At 35.8% G+C, this 24,509-nt stretch overlaps 1 protein-coding gene across 1 annotated transcript in view; it reads right to left on the bottom strand.

Moving 5' to 3' along the window:
• The window catches only part of LOC109091074 (semaphorin-3F-like), a 44,836-nt gene that overhangs the window by 10,691 nt on the left and 9,636 nt on the right, over positions 1-24,509 (bottom strand). Inside the window, exons 3-10 of the mRNA XM_042758716.1 lie at positions 4,945-5,105; positions 4,747-4,809; positions 4,048-4,167; positions 3,108-3,197; positions 1,876-1,969; positions 1,615-1,734; positions 767-906; positions 34-148 (exon numbers count right to left, since the gene is read on the bottom strand). Coding sequence (XP_042614650.1) covers positions 34-148; positions 767-906; positions 1,615-1,734; positions 1,876-1,969; positions 3,108-3,197; positions 4,048-4,167; positions 4,747-4,809; positions 4,945-5,105 — 903 coding nt within the window. The remainder of the gene's footprint in view (positions 1-33; positions 149-766; positions 907-1,614; positions 1,735-1,875; positions 1,970-3,107; positions 3,198-4,047; positions 4,168-4,746; positions 4,810-4,944; positions 5,106-24,509) is intronic.

The following is a 24,509-nucleotide window of genomic DNA, read 5'->3' as shown; positions in this document are numbered from 1 at the left end:
AGAATTTACAGCTGAGATAAAAGAGAGACTTACGGAGCTCATCGAAATGTGTCTCAATGCCATCAGAGCCAGTCACAGAGCAGATGAGCCGAGCCTTCAGGAAGGTACTCCACTTATTCACCAGACAGCAGTGTCCTCCGTCATCATTCTGTAGATGAAGTGAGGTCATGTTAGCCATGAAGATTCACCGTTAGACACCACACAAATTCTAGCAGTAAAGTTTGATTTGATGGACACCTTGACACTCTGTATTTGTGAAATTAAGGCATTGCTTTACATCAGGATCCGTCCCTCTCTCAGGGCTATTTCTGTGGGTTTGCATTAACTGGCTGTGACTGGGTTGTAAACATTGGCTTTGAGCACTTCTCAGCCCCATCTGCTGTGGACAACAGCCAACTTCAATAATGAGACGCAGCGATGCCCAGTGACCAGCCGCCAGCAGCTACCCACACATTACAAACATGCTGCTTTGATTCACATTACAACAGCAAAAAATAACCAAGAAACAAGCGGTTGCTCATGTAGGAGGCATTGGACAATGATGGATCCCGAGGATCTGCCAATCAACAGTTCAGTCCTAAATGGACATCATTTCTTTAATATCATGTTCTGCATAGGAACACCAAATAATCGACAAATGTGTATATTCCATTATATATAATTTTGTATATAAAGGAAAAAGAAAGTCATGTGGGTTTAAAACAACATGAAGTTGTGTAAATATGTTTTACTGGAATATAAGACAAAGGTTAAGAAAATGTCTCACCAAACAAATCCTGCCAATCCTAGACTGAGCCATGGGAGTCTGACCCATCTCAGAGGCCTTCTCACGGAAGAAGAAATACAGCTTGTCATCATTCTTTTCTGCACTATCAGGGATGAGCTGAGCGTGGACGAATGTTGGATCTAAAAGAAAAAAGAGAGAGAGGAAGGGAAACAGCAAAAGAGATGAATTATAGTTGGAGCAGAAAGCAAAGAGAAAATAAAAAAGGACAGCAAAGGGATAATATTAAATAACACTAGAAGGTGCAACTAATGCAAAGTGTCTGATGACCTCTCTCACGGTTAGTCTATCCTCTCATTCACTACACTGAACAGTCCACATGTAAGACATCTGTATGAAATTTGTGATGGTTATCACAGTGGACACTCATGATTTAAAAAGGCAAAACTAAAGTAAAGAAGTCACGTGTTATATAAGGGAAACTCTGTTTAAAACACTCGAACAATGCTAATGAAAACTGTGAAATATTTTTGTTAACTGAAATAAATATAATAGTGTGAGTTTGCAAAAGAATATGAACATGCCTTTAATGTGACAATTAAGGGTAAATAAAAAAATAGAATAGTTAAATACATTTCAGAAAATACAAAAACTAACTAATGAAATCACAGCTATAATATAGTCAGGGATTATAAAAAGGGTCAAAGATTGAGCTTAACTAAGCAGTAATTGCTTGAGGGATATATTTTGCAAAAGCCTATGAAATATGAGGTTAGTTTGCAGGATTTAGGATGAAGGGTCAGTGTGGAATATTCATATCTGGCACTTTCCCCAGTAAACAAAGAACTTTGTCTTGATGGTACGCCATGGTTCAAAAATGTTGTGTGTACCGTGAAGCCAGCGGGAGTTATACTGGTCGGTCCTCATGGCCGTGTGTTTTCCCAACGTGCGAAAGATGGCCGAGTCTGTTCCCATAAAATCGATGTAGACGCCGGCGTACAACTGGCCATCTGCCAAAACAAAGCGAGCACAAAGGAGATAACGAGAGATAGATAGATAAACTTAAGAAAAATGAGTCTGATAATAAATTATGTTTTGTTTATTTTATAAATGTATTGAGAAGTAGTATGATGGCAATGAGCAGTACATACTTATCAAAGCTGAGACGCTGTTTAGTTTGGGGTCAAAGGGGCATTTCCCCTTCCCAGAATCTACCTTACCAGGCTCCAGGCGGAAAATGTATTCCTGGAACAGGGAAAGCATGAAGGTTTCATTAATGACAGCACAACAGATCACATTAGATCAGCAGTATTGATTCTCAGCTTACTTGGATACTTTAAGTTTCCAGTGTTTAAGAGGTATAGCCAGGAAGTGAAATGCACATAGGTTCACTGGGATAAATGAAAACAAAAACTAGCTGAGGTTGTAACATAATTAAAATATCTTAAGGTAACCAATTGTTTGTGCTTTTTTAAATGTTGGAGTCTAACATATTGTCTAATGCCAACACCAATATCTTGCCATTTGACAAAAGAGAGCTTGTGTAAAACTGCCCAGAAAAAAAGAAATTAATGCCAAAATCCAAGGTTTCCAAGGTTCTTGGTAGTTGCCAAAGAAAATGAACAGTTTCTCACAATCAACTTCTCAACATATGAATCTAAAACAGTCTATATGGTTTTGTTGGGTTAGTGACAACTATTGCATTCTGGTATTTAGAAAACAAAATCTTTTCAGCTAATAGTCCACTTCACTCCATGCAGTCAAACAGATGCAAAAAATATTATTAAAAAGCTTGGTGACTGCTGGATTTGCACCAGATATGCACAACAACATCTAACATGAATTAACATGTTAACTAAAATCTAAGCAGAGATGTAGAAGGACATCTTAAAGAGTCTACAACATGTTGCAAAGAATTTATCAGCAATTCAGCAAATTCAAGTCTCAACAATGACTTGCTTTGGATAATATGCAAAAAGTTTTTGGAACCTTTCTACTTTCTAAGCTTTACACGCACACCACAAATGTAAAATAAGCCACAGATAAATTTTCTGCTGACTAACCACTTTCAAACATGATGGAGTTTGGGTGTGGGAGTAATTTTTGCATGTTCTGCTAGAATTCTGCGCCAAAGGCAGGCTCTAGACAAGTGTAGGCAAACTTGAGAAAGACAAGCTCTAAAGACAACAGTTCCTCTGCTGTTTCTCTCAACACCTTTAGTGGCTGAGGTAACCAGCTGCAGAAAATCCAAATACTGTGAGAACAGAACCTTTCCTTAAACTTCTAAGTAAAAATATATATTGTAAGTGCATCTTAAGAAGAAAAAAAAGGCCACAATTAAGTACAAAAAGGACCTCATCCCACAGAAGAGTTCATTTCCCACCTTGGGTGCATATGGTTCTGGTGAGGTACTAGGATCTGCGGCTCGACTGGTTCGGCCTCCCTCATGAGGCATCTGATCTTGGAGCATGCCCTATAAAACAAGGTGTGTGCCTCAATAAAGGATCCAAGAGAACGTTTAAGGCTGTTTCCAAACAAGAAGATGTTGAGATGCTAGAAAGATGGCTGCAGTTTGGTATATCCATAGTGGACAAAGAAGAGTTGATGTTAAGTTGTCTAAAACATGCACATGCTGAAAATCCTTATTAGCACAAGTAATTCCCTTTGCATATATATATTTTTAAAAAAAAACAGACATGCATATTGCAGAACCCCACAAAAGAACAAAAAATGCTGTAAGACACAAAAGCCTGAGACCAGTGAAAATGCTAATTTTATAATAATAATTTAATACTATATTTTTTTTATCAACTGCTAATTATTTCATCAATATGTGAGTGGAAAAAGAAATAGGTTCACATCATCAATGTCACAAATTTGCTTATATTTGAAAATTGACCTAGAAATAGCACATCATTTTACATTTTTCATTATGCTTTTTTTTTCTTTCAGATCTTTATTTCCAGTTTAAAACTGAAAGTTTAAAAATAAAAAATAAATAAAAAACTTTCGAGATTTCCAATCTGATCTCAGACTTTTTTGAATGATGTTCTTATGGACAGTGGTTAATGATGGGACATGGTCATGGGAAAGAAGGTAGGTGAAATTAGGACTATATTTAAATGCAATTACCCTCCTAATCACTAGGAAGAGTTTTTGAAGTAACAGAGTCAAAAGACATGCAGGTGGTAAAGATTATCCTGTTTGTTCCAGGGTGGAGAAACATTCCTCTCTAATGACATAATACCTTTTGACTAAGGTAGCAAACCATTTGAACCCTTGACCTGCAAATGGTAGCAGGTCACCTGCAAATGACAGTTTACCTGTGCTCTTTGACCTCTGTCCACATAGGTACAGATGGGGTTGTAAGCTCCCGTTCCGCACACATACAGGTGAGTCCTGTTCCATGGCTCTATTAGACGGATGAAATTGCCACACTCGCCCTGTTGACACAGAACAGAACGATATCAGCGGTGCTGTCATGGCGAAATTATACTTTCAGATGGATATTGATTACTGACATGCTCACGTTGGAATAACTAGTTTAGGATTGACAAAGATTGTGGTAATTAGTAGTGATCCACCGATATTAAAATTCTGAGAAAAAAAGATAAAAAATGGCACCTATAAAAATATAAACAGAGAATATTAAAAAAAAAAATAATAATATAAATGATTACATACTACAATTCAAAATATTTGTGTTGGTAATATTTTTTTAAAAATATTTTTGAAAGAGTTCACTTATTTTTATTTAAAACTGTAATATTGTAAAATATTACAATTTTATATAACTGTTTACTATTTTAATATATTTTAAAATGTGATGAATAAAAAGATCAAAAGAACAGCATTTGTTTAAAATAAATCATTTGTATCTTTGTGACTTTGGATTGATTTAATGCATTCTTTCTGAATTCAGGTATTAATTTCCTTTAAAAAAATCTTACTGACACCAAACTTTCATAAATAAATAATTACAGCAGAAAAGAATATCCACATTTTTCTTGGCAGATTCTTACATTGATGTCTTTTCCTGAGAGAACACACTCAGTCCTCCTCTGAGGAGCCACAGGCCAATGAATCTGAAGAAAAAGACAGTGATAAAACAAATGTGAGTCATCCTTATCTACTAACCAGATTCAAGTTTACCACTGCCACGCCTTGCTTGTAGTTTGGTTTGTTGTTGCAATCTGTATTGTGTAACTGATAAATCTTACTATGAGGGGCTCTTTGTTGATGTCGTTCAGGTCTAGTGACAGGATGTAGTCCTTGCTGCCCACGTACATGCGATCATGGTCCTCGTCCATACGAAGGATTCTGTAGTCCGTCGAGTTGAGCAGAAAAGCAAAGTGATGTGCAGTTCCAGTAGACTTCAGCTCTAAAAAAGGACAGAGTGAAAAAGTTAATTTATTTATTTAGCAGATGCTTTTTTAAAGTGACACACAAACAAGGTAAAAAAAAGTTTTTAATATTTTTTGTAATAGAAATGCCTTTTATATGGTTATGGAAATGCTGAAGGGTCTGTTCTGCCACAAGCAGCACCAAATATAATTGCAAAAATAGTGACTGTTTCAAACTAGTTTCCACATCTGCCAATGGTAAAATGATATGCTATAAACATGCTATTGGTTAAAAAAAAATGATGGGTTAGCTACATCAACTACAACAACTCATCCCAGATAAGACTTGAACCCACAATGCTCAGCTTAGGAGGTTAGAGCTTCCCTGAACTGTTGGTCACATTGTTTTATTGCCCATTTGTTTTACTCACAGTAGTTTCTGGAATTCATACGGACACACTGACTTGTCAGTGCAATTAGGATTATGAACATTAAAGATAATAAAAAAAAAGAAACAGAAGCAACCTGAACGCTTATCAACACCTCAAAAGATTTATTAAATATAATAGGCTTTCCATTGGATGCATCGCCACACTCCAAATCTGCAAACTCTACAAGGACCCACATACAACTAATCCAAACACCGAACGTGTAGCCAAGTCACAGAAGTTCTTCTATAAAATGGCATCTGTACTGCTGCATGAATATGACCAGTCTTAAGTTCTTCCCCAAGGTTCAATGCCCTGGCTACATTCCTACGTCCTTTGTTATTATTATTGTTACAGTCCTGTTTTTACATTATAGGTTACGGTTCATGGAGTTCACAGCACAGTCCCTTTGGATGACCATAGAGGACTGTTTCAGATGCTGAAGGAAACCTCTGAAGAATGTAATGACACAATGTTACTGTAACACAACATATTTGCTTCTGTCTCTGATAAGGTCTACTTGAGAATCAACTGCAGAATGGCCGATGTTGGAGAAAGAAATAATTAATTGCAGATAGTTGGCAGAGCATATACAACAAAGACTGGCCAAGCACAATTGCAATTCCAAATCTACTGTAACAATTCCCCATTCTATTGTGAAACAGATCTATGCTAAAACTCTGAAGCACATACTTACACTTAGCAGCCCAAGGTCAAATTTGCAACTTCATAATGAAAAGAGACACCAGACCACGTAACCACGTTTTAGAAAGACATAATTTCTGATTGCTCAAGGCCCAATGGATGGAAAAGTGCCATTAAAGTCTTTTTTAAAAATGAATGAAATGGTCTGTATTAAAACCACAAGAACATGATGTCTACATAGATGTAACAAAAAACTTTTAAAATTGGATAAATGCAACCTTGGCTTGACAAAAAAAATGACATAAAACATCTCCAATTTTACTTTCCTTAAAACATGTTGTAGATTGATATAAAAAGAAATGGACTTATTCATGACAGGAAAGGTTTTTTTAAGCATGTTTAATAATAATAATAATAATAATAATTTTATAACAAGATCCAACAGTCAAGCTTGGCAGAATGTTTCGCAGGGAAGTTTGGTAATTTAATGGAATGTGCAAGCCATAGAGAAGCAACCGTCTCTGCAAAGTACCAGTATATGAACATTCTATCAGAAGACACAATCTACACCACTCTTATACAAAGAGATTTACCATTCAGTGCAGACAGCATAAAATCTCATTTACCTGTGTGGGCATTCCTGGCACATAGCTAGAATTCCTCATCTCTATCATTTCAGGTTTCTAATTAAGCACAAGGGCAGGTCCACCATGTTCCAACAAGTTGTCAACCATGTCTGGCGTGTCTTTGCAAGCACTAATAATGCACTCAAATAACAATCTCTATAAAGAAAATAGCAGGATTTTTGATATCAAGTTATATACTGGCACAATATAACACGTTGTCTTAAACATTTTACATCTGAAACTGGGGGAAATGTGATCGCATTGTGTTGCAAACCAAATCTGAACTGGCTTGTGACTGGCAAAGACACTGGAAGGACATCTGCAGCAACTAGTTTTTAATACTACTTTATTATCTACTGTCTGCAGTGACAACCTAATTTCATCTTGCACAAACATACAAACATTTTATTTTATCTTTGGAGATTGAGCTTTATCTTCAGCTGTCCAGCCTAAAGGATCACTTAAAGATTAGGTCTTATCTCATGTCTTTAAAGGGCTGTCACTTGACAGACTGCATGGATTAGAGTGACCGGCTGAAGGATGGTGGACCGAATATGATGGAGGGAGAGACCTTACCTGTGTGTGACTTTAAATGAATGAAAACTTTCCTCTAACGTTGAGCATGTGAGGCATTGATTTTAACAGCCCTCATCCCTGACAGAGGATTATTCCATCATCCTTATCTTCTGGGAAGACAGGACGGGGTGATTAAAGCAAAGGATTTAATCAAACCACACAGATAAAATGTCTTTTTTCTCTCTCATCTGTCCATCAAAGTCTTATGACAAATAAGGGCAAACATACAACTTGCCGAGTGTATGGTAGAGGTACCCTACTATATCAAAAACCATGAGGGATACATTTAATCTGCAACATGATATATACATATACTTGGCTCCAAGTAGTATTTGAACAGTTAAGCCACAATTTAAATACATCTATTTCATAAGGCATACTGTATGTATATGACAAGTAAATCATTTCACTATGTTTAAACTTTCACAGTTGGAATGACTGTGCACACAAAAGTAAAAATGCACTACCTGATTTTTATAAGAAAATATGTACTTTGGACATTTAAGTCACATATCAAACCAAGAATCCAGTTTCCCTTAAGTTAAGAATACAAGTGTCCCAGCAGAATAACCACCAATGTTCAATGTATTAATGTTCCACAAAATATGACAATTTTTTTTTTTTATTAAATAGTGTTTATTGAGTAAAATAAAAATAAAAAATAAATAAATATTTATATATACTACAAAGTGATACAAATATTTGTGGCTTCAGTAACCAAATTCTTTTTGTGGCCACTGTATTTTCAAAACCAGGCATGTCACTGGCAGGCTGTTTAGTATCATGCACCTACAGGGAAATGCTCCTCATGTGAGGAGAACTTGTAAAGCAAATGAGAAATAAGTCAAAGAAAGAGTGAATTGTGGAGAACAGTGATGAATTAAAAGAACATAGATGGAAAAAGGAAAGAAAATAGCACAGATGAAGCAAGAGAGGAGGAGATGGGGTGTGTGAATCTCTATGGTTGGGAGTCTCCCCTCAGGGATTGGTGGGAGCCACTGTTTGCTGTGGGCCACAGTTTCAGTGAGAGTCATAGATCATGCTCACAGACACAGGCACACACTAAATGACAAATCGAGCACCACGTGTTACCCTGAGCCATGTGATTCTACAGTGAATTCTTTTCTGAAAACTCTTCATTTATCCCTTTTCACAAACAGCAGCCCAACAGCAGAAACATGGTAATAATTAACGGGCCACGACTTCATTTGGTGCGATGACCCAAAGTCCTTGCTCTAGTTTAAGAGCTTATTTAAGATGTCAGAATGTGTTTTCACAAGATCACAGCTCATAATACGTTATAGTTAGGCCTATTTATTTTACATCAGGATTTGATGCGACAGTCTATTATATATGGTACTGTATGTCTGGTAAGCCCTGACCTTCCTCATTTTGTCTTGTGTACTGAACACAGCAAAAAACAACACCTCAGATTATTGATTCATATCACTTAATGTGCTTGAAGAATCAGGCTTAGTCTTGGTGAATAGTTAAACAAACTGTAGCACTCCTTTTCAGGTGTCAAACATGAAGTGTGGGAAACAATGTGTGAAAAACAATGCTAGCTTGTCAGTGTTGTGGAGAAACAAAATAAAAAAGTAGCTACACTGGTAATTTAGCTAAATTTGTCCCCAGTTTGTTAGCAGCTAAGTTGTTTTCAATAGTGCAGCTTTTAGTAACTTTCACAGTAATTCCAATTTGCTCAAGCAGCAATAAAGCACAAATTCAATTTAGCTGACTATATAGCTTTGCAATGTTCATGCTGCAAAATAGCTAGCATTTTTTTCTACTTTTTCTTGACTGCAGTTTAAATCCTATAAGTCTATATTATTTTAGTATTTCTTTATTAATATATTTTAAATTAGCTTTTAGTTATTTTCAGTTTTCATTTTAATTTTAGTTCAAATTTAAGTAATTTTGTTAGGTGCATTTTTAGTTGTATGCCTTTTTATATTTATTTATTTATTTATTTATTTTCAGTTTTAGTAATTTTTGTACTTCAACTTAATTACAACATTTTTAACTGTCATTTGATTTTAAGTTTTGTATTTTATTTTATTATTTTATTTAATCTCAATTACTAAAAACAAATTTGAATAGCTTTGTTTAACAATAGGCAACAACATCAGTTTTAGTTATGAATAGCTTGGCAATAGCTTCCACAACACTGTTGCTAGTAATGTTTGCAATCAACTTGGCATGCTGTGAAATTATGTTAGGCAAGTCTATTCATAACAAACTTTTCTGAGTTTTCGTGACCAAAAAAAACTTTTCCCCAAGCATGCATCTAACATAGCCTTGTCTGATGACCCTGATTAGCTTCCACTCTACACTCTAACATGCAAGCGTGTTAGAAGACCTTGAGGTGTTTATCTCACTATCTTCTGATATCACTGGGATGGTTCTTCTTAAATGAGGTTGTCAACATACAGACACAGATAAGTGCAGCCTCTCTTCCTGTTCCATGTTATCATATTGGTAAATCTGATGGTTGCGGCAGATCTTTCAATAAGCATTCCAATGAGAAACGCAATCAGTGATCTGCTTGTTTCCTTCCCTCCTTTAATCTGTTTCCTTTTAACGCGTTTCAACACCAGATCGGTCCTGCCTCCTGTGTTTCACACCATCATAGTGACACTTCAAAAAACATAAAACATTAACAAAACATCAAAGCAATTAAAAGAACACATCTTGAATTTGAAGTTAGCAAATTGCTTTCTACTTGTTTTAAGCATAAATCTAAAAAAAAAAAAATAGTGAGGTTTGTGCTTAAAGCAAGAAAAAAAAAATCTTAGAACAAAAATTTAATTCAAGATCATATCTCTGAGTCAGGATGTATTGTCTTGCATAATCTTGCATTTTATTTCATTTTAAAGATGGATTTAGCTGGGGGGAAAAATGATTAAGACAATTATTTTTGTAGTGCATTTCATCAGCCTGTTCTTTCATTTTGCCTCTAGCTTTCCTCTCTCTGATTCTTTTTTCATTGAGTTTATATCTACATACCAGGAAAAAGATGACAGATAATTCTGATCCTTCTCACTCAATCTCTCTAACTTTCACACGCTCATCTCTACATCTTTCCATCTTCTTCTACTTTTTCTGGGTCAGGTGAGAGTGTTAAATAAAGAAGAACATAAATGCAGGTGTAGAAGATAATTCTTCTTCACTAATTTATGTTTTTTTTAATGGTATTTAGCTTAAGGACGCTAAAAGCCTTTTGTTCACTATGCATTATGCAGCACATGCTGCTCCTATAGAGCTATTCATACAGGGATTGCAAATCCCATTATGATAAGACATTTTTGTAGAAAGCGTGATGCATTTTATTTAAAAAAAAAAAGTATATGCACACATTATTTCTATATCAAATACAGAAATATTTAGCATGGACAAATTTGAAATATGTCTCAAAAATTTCTATTGTTACAACATCACTCTCTCTATCTTTCACACAGGTGTGTACAAGGACCTTACTTTTGACTCCTGACCTGTTTTCAAATTAGCAACACTTGAGTTGAATTAACATGTAACATACTGTGACATTCAATCTTGAATCCTTATTTCAATGCTCTCATTTGTGTATGTCTGTCACAAGAGATGCAAAGAAAGGCAATTCAGGATAAGTAAAATACTTTTTAACAAACCACAAATTCATAGAGGCTTTGTTGATTATACCAGGGTGTATCTCAGGAATCTTGAGAAGCATTTTCAATAAAACTAAGGAAGAAAGCAAACACTTTTTGTTTGTTTAGTATCCTTTTATTTTAAATTAACCTGCTTGAGTGTGAAAATCAGTCTTTTCACAACTTTATTGTGCTCTAGTTGGGTGTAAGTCTCTCTGACACCACAAAACCACTCAACACACAATGGCTACGCTGGTTAGCTAGATCAGGGTCAAGGGGTCACAAAGGTTATCATACACACTAGCACTAACTAAAACTCCAGCCGAGGTCATTAAAAGTGGGGTCAGTGGGTTGCCTACTGAATACTCAGCACACATCCACTTGACCTCTGTTGCTTGGAAACAAGGGAGAGGTCATACCGGGAGTGAATAGTCATAGTGACCCGTAACCAAGCGAAAGATCTTAATGGCATGTGACAGGCGAGAAACAAGCATCTGAAAGCGGCAGCCGCTGCTCGTCTGCTGATTAGGAGTGTGTGAGAGAGCCTGTAAGCTTTGATTTGGCTGTTGTGGTCCACTCATTCACTGAGTGCCTTTCACCTCTGTCTTTGGCTTGATTGTGAATGCTGTAAAAGCATGGACAGGCAGTGGATTTAAAGGGATAGCTCGTGCACAAATGAAAAAAGTATTGGTCTGCATACCCTAATGTCGCTGTAAACTCTTCTACACTCTTTCAATCAAACCAGGAATGTGTTCATGAGAAGTTGGAGTGTCATTTCTCCTCCTGATATGGTGTCAAGTGTGCTGTGCTACCTGTTTCCATATTTATCATCATTTAAATTCCCTTCTTTATTATGATTTAAACTATCACTTTCATTCTTTAGTATAAAAGAAGCCTTCACATTCTACTAAATCTGTCCTTTTGTGTTTCACGAACTCAAATCAATCAGGTTTAGGAAATCAATGAGGGTAAATTAATGATTCGATTTCATTTTTGTGTAAACTATGCCTTTAAAAAAAACTTTCCATTATTCACTCAGTGTAATAAATAAATAAATAAATACCTTTATAAGGAAAGCTTTTACAAAGTTTTACAAAGTTGTTTTACCCCTAAAGGTACTAATTTTACAGTGTAATGTAATATCATTAACTTTCATTTTCAATATGAATCATTAAGTTTCAAAATATGCATTAAGATCTAATTACACTCCACGCTCAAAAGTTTGGGTTTGGTAAGATTTTCTTTGTTTTTGAAAAGTCTCATCAAGCCTGCATTTAATTGATCAAAAACACAGTAAAAACTATCATTTAAAACATGTATTAGATTTCAATATAAATTTGTATTTTTTTTCCTGCAATATCAAAGTTGAATTTTCAGCAGTCATTACTCAAGGCTGATTTGGTGCTCAAAAATCATTTGTTATTATTATCAATGCTTGAAAACAGACACACTGCTTGATGTTTTTGTTAACCATACACTTTTTTCAGGAATCTTTGATGAATAGAAAAAACAGCATTTATTTGAAACGGAAACATTTTGTAACATTATAAATGCCTTTTTTTTTGTCAATTTTGATCAATTTAATGCACCCTTGCTTTTTCAAGAAAAAAAAAAAATCTTCCTTACCCCAAACTTTGAACGGTAGTGTAGGTGTGTGTTAAAGGGGTGGGATTTGTATAATTACACCATCAATATTGACAATGCAGTCCAACATAACATTAGTTCTCAAAACTAATTTCTAATATAATGTCACTGATGCTCTGGTGCACTCTCCCATACTTTATTCAAAAGCAGAGGTTCTCAAAGACACAACATGATATGCATCACAATGCCACCATACAGTGCCAAAACAACCAAGCTGCATCAGTGTCTCTCATCTTTTCACTGTTTCTCATACTCTTGCATGCACAAACATAAACACGTGTGCAAACTCAAACACATCAACATACGTAGCTCAGTCTCATGGGCGAGAGACCATAAGAATTGGAAAGCATTTTCCCACTTTATAGGAGGTGTCAATCAAAATGCATATTAACCACTTAAAGCACTCAAATGCCTGTGAGAAAAAGCCTGCATGAATTGACTCTATTTGATAAGGACTGATGCCAGCAGCAAGCCATCTTAAAGATAATAAATTAGATGATATGGCAGAATTATGTAAATTCATATGTGGAATGGAAGAAAATATAAAGGTTTACACATAAAAATGTTAGTTATTTTTATAGATGTACATGTTTGTATGACTAAAATTCTACTGTATCTAAACATTACATTTATTTTCTATTTCCTTGAGTTAATAAAGACGATACATTAATCAAATATGTTGATGCCAACTTCATAGAAACAGTTCATACAATGAACTGCATTGCATTTAAAAATGCACTTTAAGATTCAAACATTTTGAATTATATTTCAGCTGAATGCATAATTTTTTTAACTATTTATATAAAAACAGATTTGTTATTGCAGAACTCTTACATTTTTTGTTGCAGTGCTAATATTGCTCATTTTCCTCATTTGTAAATCATGTTGGTTAAAAGCTTAATTAATAATTTAAAGTCAAAGTTGTTTACATTTAAAGTACTATAAAAGTGGCCTGTGGAAGAGTGAGCATTTAAAACTTAATTACAATTCAAATGTCCATCACCTCTAGACACTGACATGAGCATATGGAGAAAAAACTAACTCACAACAGCTCAATTTCAATAAAGAAAGAATTTCAATTAAAAAAAAGAATTGCAGAGTCATTGCATACTGAAAACCATTCTGATTAAGAGAGCAGTCTCTAGCTTTTATCTTCTGCACAAATACATAATACCCCATGCTATGCTAAGCTGATTGATAGCTTGACAAGCAAATTACTGCCTCTTTGCGGTTCCTGGTGACAGACAAGCTAACCCCGCCCACTAAAGGCGAGCATGAGCTTTAGGGCTAAATCCCCCTTTCTCATTTGACAGACAAGTGGGCAGTCCTTTCCAGTGCCCCATGACCTCTGAGCCCTGACAACAAAGATCATGTGATTTTCACAGAGAGATGGCATTGAACTTCTCATTAGTTCTGCTCTTCCTTTGTTACATTAAGCTCACTGTGTCCAACACGAGCTCTTCTAGAGGCACTTCAGCTGACAATATCCAGCAGAAACAGAAGGAGCAGATGAAAGAAACAGAACAGTGAGTGTCTCAAAATGGCTAAATTCCTATTATTAGCATGATGGAGATTAACATGAAAGAAGTAAAAGAATAATGTGCAAAATCACAGCCAGTGAATAGAAAAAGTTAACAAGCTTCAACAATGAGAAAAAACATCCTATTTTTCTCTTTTATTTGCTGGTTTGACATCAGCAATAGATAGTCCCAGAGGTTAGATGTGCCCCATAAAAATGGATCACCTTACATGTTTTAATAAGACCAATTATTTAAATCTATGTTACAGGCAATTAAATCCAAACCAGCCATGAAATTATATAATGGGATTGTCTCTTGTTCGGTTAACTAATTGAATTCACGAGCCAAATGAAACAAGCTAGTGATAAACGGCCTGTGAAGGAAAACAAGAAAAAAAAAAAAAAAAAAAAGAAATGATAGGGATTAATAAGGTATGCTTTCATTGGCAAAGTCAAGATGATCAGTCTTCAGGAGTTATGATGTGGGAAATTGCAGAGCAAAGTCTCAACATGAGGACTTAATTGGGACATTTTGATAAGGAAGTTCAAATACACTGTTTCCTTTTTTCTGTGTTTAAACTGTTGATTACTGGTTTAATCAATTGATTGAACATAAAGATGCCAAATATAGTTTCTAGCACTTGAAATGCATGTTAGTCTATATATTTTCCAGCACACACATTTTCTGGGTTATTTTGGAGGGGGAAATCTGTAGAAATGGGTTCAAAGGGGTCATATGATGCGATTTCAATTTTTCCTTTCTCTTTACAAGCTTGTTACAAGCTCTTGGTGCATAAATTAGATCTGTAAAGTTGCAAAGACTTAGGTCTCAAATCCAAAGAGATATTCTTTATAAAAGTTAAGAGTCAACCACACCCCCCTAAAATGGCTCGTTCTAACATACCCCCACATCTCTACATCACTATATGTGGGTAGATTTGCATAATGCCGCCCAAATGTTCATGCAAAGAAAGAAGGCGTAGCTTTTATTTTCTCTGTTGCTGCAGCTGCCATGTTGTGGAGTCGCTGTGTGTTTCATTGTGAAAGCAAAACTACTTGTTTGGCCTTCCAAAAGAAGACACGACTAGAAATCAGTGGATAAGTTGTATTTCAACACTGTTCCAGAACAGTCCAACCCAAATATTCCGATGTGTGCTGCGCATTTTATGGAGGATGAGGACGGTTTCCTGAACCAGTAGCCTGCACTGCGTCTGTGGCACAACGGCTGTTTCTATAAAGTTGGGCAATTCAAACTTTGCAAGGACAGTCTGGCGCTTCTGACTCACAGCCTGTAAGTAAGTTTTTTGTATTTAAATAATTTGTCAATGATGATTCAAATGCGAGTTTTGAGCAGTAGAGTAGGCTTGTTGTTTGTTGTTTCTCAGATCACAAATGCAGACATGGTTTTATGTTTACACAGTGCGATACACAACACGTAAAAAGACAGTATAAGTCATTATAATCAGTAATTATGTCCCTACTGGTTGCAACAAATGCCTCGTTTGTAATGGGTTTTATTGGTTTCGTCTCGTCTAGTGATGTCCGGATTGCGAACAAATCTTTCTATTTAACCGGATCTTCTTAGTGAACCGGTCGAACCAGTTCACCAAATCGAATTGAAAAATTTAAAGACGGTTCGCATCTCCAGTATGCCCTAATCCACAAATTACATAAGTTAATCTGTTTATAAACGTGCCTTACACTCCCTCTGGTGTGAAATAAACCAATATCCCAAGTTATTCAGTTACTCCTAACAGTACATTAACTGAACTGCTAAAAGAGAACTGATGATGGGATGTGCACAAGCAGAGCAACTGGACTGAGTCTCGTGCTGCTGGCTTGGGAGACGGCATATGTTAAGTGGGCGTAACATTTCCGTCACACGCTTGAGGTATTCGGCCAATCACAACGCACTGAATAGCTGGCCAATCAGAGCACACCTTGCTTTTTTAGAACAATGACGTAAATATATTGCATGCATGTGTGTAATATGTGAAAATTGTTATTATTTAATCATCCTCTTGTCATTCTAAACTTTTATGACTTTATTCTGTATAACACAAAAGAAGTTATTTACAATGAAGGTCAATGGGGACTAATGTTGCTTTTGAACCCACTGACTTTCATCGTATGCACACAAACAGTTGAAAAACTCTTCAAAATTCCTGAATTTCCCAGAATCTTATGGTGCCTCTGAAACCGTGTACTGTCTGAGTAGGTACTACGTTTGAATTTGGACTTACTTCACAATCGTTAAGAAAGTGTGTTCTATATAGTATGAATATGAATAGTAAGAATGTAATTCAGACATACAACATCTGCAATGTTGTTACTATTACATGAGAGTGTCATTTGTATTGCTTCACCGCCATTCACAAATCCTCTCCCATGGCCTCATAGGATAGTAAAGTGTCCATTGACTGCACACTTCAGAATCTGGGTGGAAGTAATACATCATCCAGGTATTTTTCGCCTATGCATTTCAAATACTATGAATTCAGACCTACTGTACTACACTTTTGGCATACTGTATACTATATAGTATGGAAGTACTCGATTTCAGACGCAGCGTTAATTTATGGGTGAACTACCCCATTAAAGCCAAGACAAAAATGGCATTTGTTGCTGTTTTCATAATCAATTTTATTAAATACAGTAGATGGTGCAGCCCTAGGTTTCACTTTTTCATAAAGTTTGCACTCACAATAATCAGTATAGATCATTGGTTGCTTGATAATTGAGAGAAACAGCTTCAGTACTTCATACACACATACTGTATGACCAGAAAAAATTAAGTTACAATTTTATACATGTGATTATAATGCACTCTTGGGTAGCCACCCAACACACACACACACACACACACACACACACACACACACACACACACACACACACACACACACACACACTTATGTCAAAGAAGCAGATTAGAAAGCAGTAAATATGTTTTCACTTGATTGTCTCTGTAACAAAATCACCAGGCAGCACAGACATCACATTTAAAAATTGCTGAAACAGATGTTAGCTGACTCTAGACACACATTCTTCCTGCCGTCTCTCCAGCATGCACCTCTCTTATCATATTACGTTCTTTTTCCCAATACATCCCTTCTACATTTCCATCTTGTTATCGAATCAATGTGTTCTCTGCTTACAGGAGACTCACAAACAGACATGAATTGTGGGACATTTAACGTTGGGACATATGCACAAAATCTTTCTAGCTCTCCTTTTCACATCTGTTTGTGTCTTTTTTCCGGCAAAAGGTATAGTTTAGCATATCTATTTTGCCTCCAATGGGACCATTTTGACAGACTTGTGATTCAAGCTGTAAATCTGAGCTGTAAAAAAAAAAAAAAAAAAAAAATCTGACCCCTGTGCTATTTTTCGAACTGTCGGGGGATGATAATACTTAATCTTGTGGTTTAAACCTATATGTGTCTGTAAGAGTGATGATTTTGACTTTATAGCTTTAACGTTTCTATAACGTGAGGCTCTAAAAGTCTTTAGAGGTGAAAATATGATCCAATATCCTGTCCCAAGTACTGAACTGAATCAGACCACAATTAATGAAATCTCGTCAGGCTCCATTCCAAAAGACTCACTACTTCTGGCAGATATTCTTGACATGCTTATCAAAATTATGTACTTTCATCTTCTGTCTAACATTTAAGTGGTAACGTTCAACTAATCCAATAAGAACATTTTAAAATCAGGGGTCTCAAACTAAGGGAGTCGGGTTTGTACAGGACGACCCCTTAAGTGTTAATAGTTTATCATTAAAAACAGCCTGCAAATCAATTATCGTTGTCTGCACTGACCTTCAATGTTATTTAAGAGTTTTCTTAAAAGATTGTTAAACAGTAGCCTGATGTATATTTTTTTTCTTTCACATAAAGTTTAATTTACTTATTCATCAAGTTGTACACTGTATATCTGCAAAATAACTATATACAGTAGATAAAATTAAATTAAAGAGTGTAAAACATTTATATTTGCTGCTGGCCCTGGAGTTTTTTTTTTTTATTATAGTTTTTTTTAAATGGTTAAATTACAAGGATTGTTTGGCTGTTCAGTGTTCACACTTTGTGTTGTTTTAAACCCTAATATCTCCTTCTCATTCTATTATTCTCTTCTGATTAAAAAAAAAAATGTAACCCACTTGTCAGCATCAATTTATATCCAAATGTGATAAAGGCCTAAGTCTGGGATTGAAAGAGAGTCTGGAGTATTCCCATCTTATGTAAGAAACAGAGGGACCATCTTTTTTCATTAAAAGTGAATTTCCTGAGTAATTGTAGCCAACAATATTTCACTATAGCAATATCAGCATGTCAGTCAAAGTTTCATCTGGGTTTTTTTTGTAAGCGTACACCTGTGTGTGGAAACTGACCTCATCCCAAGACCTCACTGGTGAATGATTGGTGATGTGTGTGTAAAGTTCAATGCGACAAAGATTATAAGATGAACATTTGAATTGGGTCACAATAGCATTTTGTACAAAAATGTACTGTGGTGGCAGGGCAGCATGATAATGGTTCAATGGTTAAACAATTATTTTGCTCAAAAAAAGAAAGATAGAAACAAAGAAAACAGACTGAATTAGACTTTTATTAGAGCAGATTATCTCAGTAGAGATTGTTAAACTCCAGCTTACATGTTTGCCAGTGTCTTCAGCTCATCAGCACTTTTCTGTAATGTAGAGAGAGAGAGCATGTGTATGGTTGCCAGGTTGGGAAGCTTAAGTAAACCACTGAACAGAAAACGTATTGATTTAAAGTGCCTCTATTATGCCATTTTAAGGTTCCTAATATTGTTTTGAGAGTCTCCAACAATAGGTTTACAATACAATAGGTTTAAATGCATGCAAGGTCTTTTGGAAGTGAAAAGAAAACAAATTTACTTTCACAGCGTAGGACACAGCGTCTTCTTGACATGAACAAGCTACAGTATTTGAGGGTGGGTAAAGTTGTTTGTGGCCAGGCAGCCAACATAGAACATAGGTGGGCATTATATGCAAATGTGTTACCCCGTGATGTGTAGCCATCACGGTAGTAGGATTCGAATTACTGACGACTCGTTTAAGCTGTTCAGAGTCGATTCTTTTCTTTGGGAGACAATAACTTTATTGTCATGCACTTTTGGCTTTACAACTATGCAGATCACTTACATTAACATACAGTTACATTATGAAACTGATGATGAATATATGGTTAATTTACATGGTACTCCACAGTATCTCACAGAATGCAGTACTGAACTATACTGTAGTATCCGAAACAAACTTTCAAATTTAGTTAGAAAACCTAATGTGATACTAAAACTAATGTGCTGTTGAATACAATTCTATTTATAGAGGTGCACAGTGTTATATAGAAAAAATAAAATAAAATGTATTGTACATATTTAATATGATTTATATTTTTATTAAAACACTTTTATTTATAAAGTAACAAAGAAATATGTAATATGTAAAAAAGCATTAAATAAAAATGGGACATAGTCTTAGTGAAAACTGCTTCAGATTTTCATATTCAAGAAAACATCCAGAAATAAAATAAAAGTGAAAAAAATTCAAACAATAAAATTTTAGTTTTGTAAGGCAAATACTAAGAGATAAGGGAGGGGGAAATGGGAATGAGACAACAGGGCACAAGAAGAATAGAAGAGACACAGAAAGACAGACAGAAACAGTGGCCAAATCTACAAGAACCAATGCAGCCTTAGGGGTGTCTACATTCACAGCCCTTTACTTCAGAGTACAAAAATAGAGACACGTCTGAGGAGGACAGGAAAACGGCATCATCTCACTGACCTCCTGAACAAACTTTGCCTTTAATGAGCATGAGATCACTTCATCACACAACAACATGAACAGACAGCTCGCTGCCACCACAGACAACAACAACAATTCCAGTCTCATCTCAGACACTCACAAACATGTACACAATCTACACACCATGTAAAGTCACTTGAGACTCCAGCAGAATTTGGCTCAGAACCACACGCCCATCTTTCCCACCCATCTAACTCTCTAGCCCACATGTGCCATTCCTCTGAAATGACGAGGAACATCTGGAGGAATAACTTACCTGAGAGATGCACAGACACGCACTGATGCATACTCTCACTGAATTAAACATAAGAGTAGTTTACCAGTGTGCTTCCAATGATTATGGTTGTTACCGCTTATCTAACCTATCATTAAATTGTCAGGTATGTAATTCGCTCTAACTTGTATATACTTTAGAAAACACTACATCAACATTTAACAAGCCCAGTGAAATCAGGTATCCAATTCTCTTTCACTATGTCATTGATCCCAAGAACATTAAAGAGCAATATGGTTACAGCAGCATTTCCCCCAATCCCCCTACAAAACAAGTATTATGGAGGTGCCATGGTAGTGATAATTCCATGATACTTTGATATACACTGTGATATAGCTAGATAGCTAGATAAATAAATGCAGCCTTGCTAAGCACTATAAACTTCTTTCAAAACAGTTTTAAAAAAACTTATTTATTAAGCTATTCATCCATCCATCCATCCATCAATATAAACTAAAATTCATCAATATATTCATCAATTTATTTCTATTTCAAGGATAAACAAATGCTGTACATTTTTGTTTTCTCATTTTCTTTTCTGTCCTTATCCTCTAAAATGATGAACAAATGCCAGCCAGTCAATGATGGACACATTTTTTCCTTTTACCACCCAATAACCCCTGTTGTGAATTCACATTCTGTTCTCTCCATCCAGTGGTGTCCCTGCGCTCTGATTGGCTAGCTCCCCCTCTGTTTCCTCTGTCATGATGCTTTGGTGTGTCAGCACAGGTCATTGTCTGAGTCTAAGTACAGCCATGGAATTAAAGTCCATGCCTGACTGACAGATGGTAATAAATGGTGGCAGTCTAAAACAACATGAAGGGAGAGGCGCCCTTGACCCCTCGCCCACCCTAAGGTCAAGCATGTCTGGTAACCTCCAGGCTGTTACTCCCACACCCAAAACACATCTGGAGGAAGAATCTCTCTCTTTCTCTTTTGATTTGTGTGTGCGTGTGTGTGCGTGTGTGTGTGTGTGTGTGCATGTGTGTGCATGTGGAAAGAGAGAGACTGTGTGTGTGTGCCATGTGCCATGTCTCCCATGGCTATACTATAAAATAAGACCTCCTCTATTCGCTTAGATCAAAGTCTGAATTTTGAGAAATTCTGAGAACGAAAACACAGCTATCAAATAACAGGTGAAATGTGCCATAACACAGTGACAGGTAACAAAAGAAATGCTGCCATGGCAACCAAAACAGAAGACACACAAGGGAAAGGCATTGTCTTTGCTGATGGAAAGAAAAGGGTATATGAACACAGACATGTATACACACGCATTGTTATAGGCACACACACATTTTTTGAGCGGGAAATTATTAGTAAAACCCACCCTTCAGCTCTTGTCTTCATGTGGCTCTTAAAAGGAACATTCTGACCTTAAAAGGCACAGTTGACCCAAAAATAATAAATTAATAAATAAATATAATAATAATAATAATAATAATAATAAAACATTAATTAAATCAACCTCTTGTCATTATGAATCTGTATGTTGATATTTTTCCATGCAACACTTAAGAAAAAACTAAATAACAAAAAAAGTTACAATAGATCTAAAAAAAAAAAAAAAAGATTAGTTTCCACAAAAATATTAAGCAGCACAACTTCAACATCGATGATAATAAGAAATGTTTCTTGAGCAACAAATCAGCATATTAGATTGATTTCTGAAAAATCATGTGACACAGAAGACTGGAGTAATGACTGATGAAAATAACAGGTATAAATTATATTTTAAAACATTAAAATAGTAAAGATTTATTTTATATTGTAATAATATTTCACAATATGACTGTTTTACTGTAATTTTATACAGTAATAAATGCAGCCTTGGTGAGGATAAGTGGACAAAAAGGAAAAAAAAAAATTGGTAATGCACAATTTATTTATTTTAGGGTGAACTATTATTATTTATAAGAATGATTCATTACTTTATCTGATTCTGTTGACCATATTTGCCTTCGCATATGTCTTCTCTGTCTCTATCTCTCACACTGTTAACCAGCGTCTCAGTAACTCCCCTGACTGCACAGAAAGTGTCATGGGGGTCCAGGTCTGGGGTTCACTGAAGCTGCCTGGTAACAAAGCCTATTGTAACCTCTCATTATAAACAGACCTGAATGCTGGTGTGTCTTACTGAATCTACTCACAGTGGACCACACAGTCTTTCTCTTTCTTCATTTGTGGCAAAAGACCACAATAGGATGAGACAACATGGATACTTTCTGAGAATGAAAGTGATAAATATATATATATATATAAATATATATATATATATATATATATATATATATATATATAGTTGCAGCAAGTTGAACTCTTGGATTTTTCTATTTTCAATCTATGGGCAATTTTAATGGAGCAAAGTCAAGAAACATATCAGGATATTTTCATTCTGCCGGACACATTTCCATCTGTCCTCACAAAACACAATCAGCATGGGAGATCTATAAGAGACACACACAGCTTACAAACAGAACATCTTTGTCTTACATCAGTGCAGAATACCAACGCTGCCTGTTTCTCAAAGTGACAGGTAAGAAGATTTGTCTCTTTTCCCAAAACTGCTCTCCAACAGCAATAGAATAATGTTTTGACACTCTGCATGAGTTTCTGCATTAAGTTACAGAAACCCCTGTGTTACACTCCAGAAGGAAACACATCAAACTGGCTTACAGTGCAACCATTTAGCCAGACCGGATAACCTTTGGTTCTGAGGCAGTTTTATAACAAGGCAGCTATCTACACTACACTGTAGTGATGCTTTTAAATGCCTTTGAAGTGTATCAGAGATGAGGAGCTGCAGACAGACAGACAATAGAACATGAGGGGAGTGATAGTGTCAGAAACGAGTGAATGTGAATGCTGATTAGCAATGAGAAAGGTAATGATAAAACACACAGGCTGCAGATGAGTGTTACAAGACAAGACAAGACAAGACAAGACGAGTAGCCTATGTGAGTCCTGTGAATATGGCTGTTTTACAAGAAGAGATTAAAAAAAAACTGATGACAGACAAAATATCTCAGTGTCTGCAGAGAAAGAAGATAGTTTGAATAGAGATTAAATAGACAAAAAATGAAAGAAATACTGACATACAATAAGAGTACAGAGATCTAAAATATGTGGACAGCCTAATTTAGACAATGTGGTCTGAGAAAATTCATATTGAAATCTCTTTTGACTGCAGACTTTGGTATTGTAGCAAATCTGAGCATACTGTAGTTTGACACATTTCAAGATACCTTCTGAAACTCTACATGTGAAATTAAAGGAGTACTGTATGTTTCTTGAAACATCCAATTCAAAGTCAATTTTATTTAATCTCATTGATATCTAGGAGAAACAATTGAGATATTGAGATTTAATTGTGTTTTTTTCTTTCCAATAGGAAAGCAACCAGAAGCTCTTGCAAAATACAGCACAAAATGCAACACTTGTAAAGAACCAACATATACGAGCAACACTCTAAAATGGTAAATTATTTTACACTATGCCGGTGGCTAATCTGAATGAATTGGTACAATTTCACTCATACGTTTTCCTTATGTTCCAATGACGGTTATGTTTAGGGGTGAACCTTCATGCTTGCTTTTTTCTAAAAATCATACATACAAAATCGCCACCTCAAAAAATTGTTACATTTTCCCATGAGATCACATGTATGCAGATGAAGATGATCATTAAGGGTGCTTTCACACTAGCACTTTTGGTGCGCACCCGGGTTCAACTGACGACAGAGTTCAGTTCGTTTGGATGATGTGAACGCTGTCTTCCGACCTTGGGTGTGCACTCGCAAACCGTACCTGAGTCCGCTGAGTCCTACCTCTCTGATCGCAAGCAGTTTGTTGTGATAGGTGATTGCAAGTCTGAGATCGGTGTGATGCACTGTGGTGTTCCCCAGGGATCAGTTTTGGGCCCTTTACTTTTTAGTATTTATATTTTTCCATTTGGCCAACTTTTAAGAACTCTTGGTCTTAACTTTCACTTTTATGCCGATGACACTCAGATCTATATACATTCAAAAACCTGGTGTCAATATGCCTGTGTCTCTTCTTTCTCAATGTTTTACTGAGATTAAAAAATGGATGTCTGAAAATTTGTCTCTGTCTAAACAGTGACAAGACTGAAGTGATGCTTATTGGTTCCCCTCATCAGTTGCGTAAAGCAGAGTCCATAACCTTAAGTGTGGATGGCTCTGCTTTACAATTCCAAACTAAACTAAAAAATCTGGGGGTGATATTTGACGCCAATTTAACATTTGA

The sequence above is a fragment of the Cyprinus carpio genome, chromosome A6 (genome assembly GCF_018340385.1).
Source record: "Cyprinus carpio isolate SPL01 chromosome A6, ASM1834038v1, whole genome shotgun sequence".
NCBI classification, from domain to species: domain Eukaryota; kingdom Metazoa; phylum Chordata; class Actinopteri; order Cypriniformes; family Cyprinidae; genus Cyprinus; species Cyprinus carpio.
Note: the sequence above shows the minus strand (reverse complement) of the source record. Positions and strands in the feature narration are given on the sequence as shown.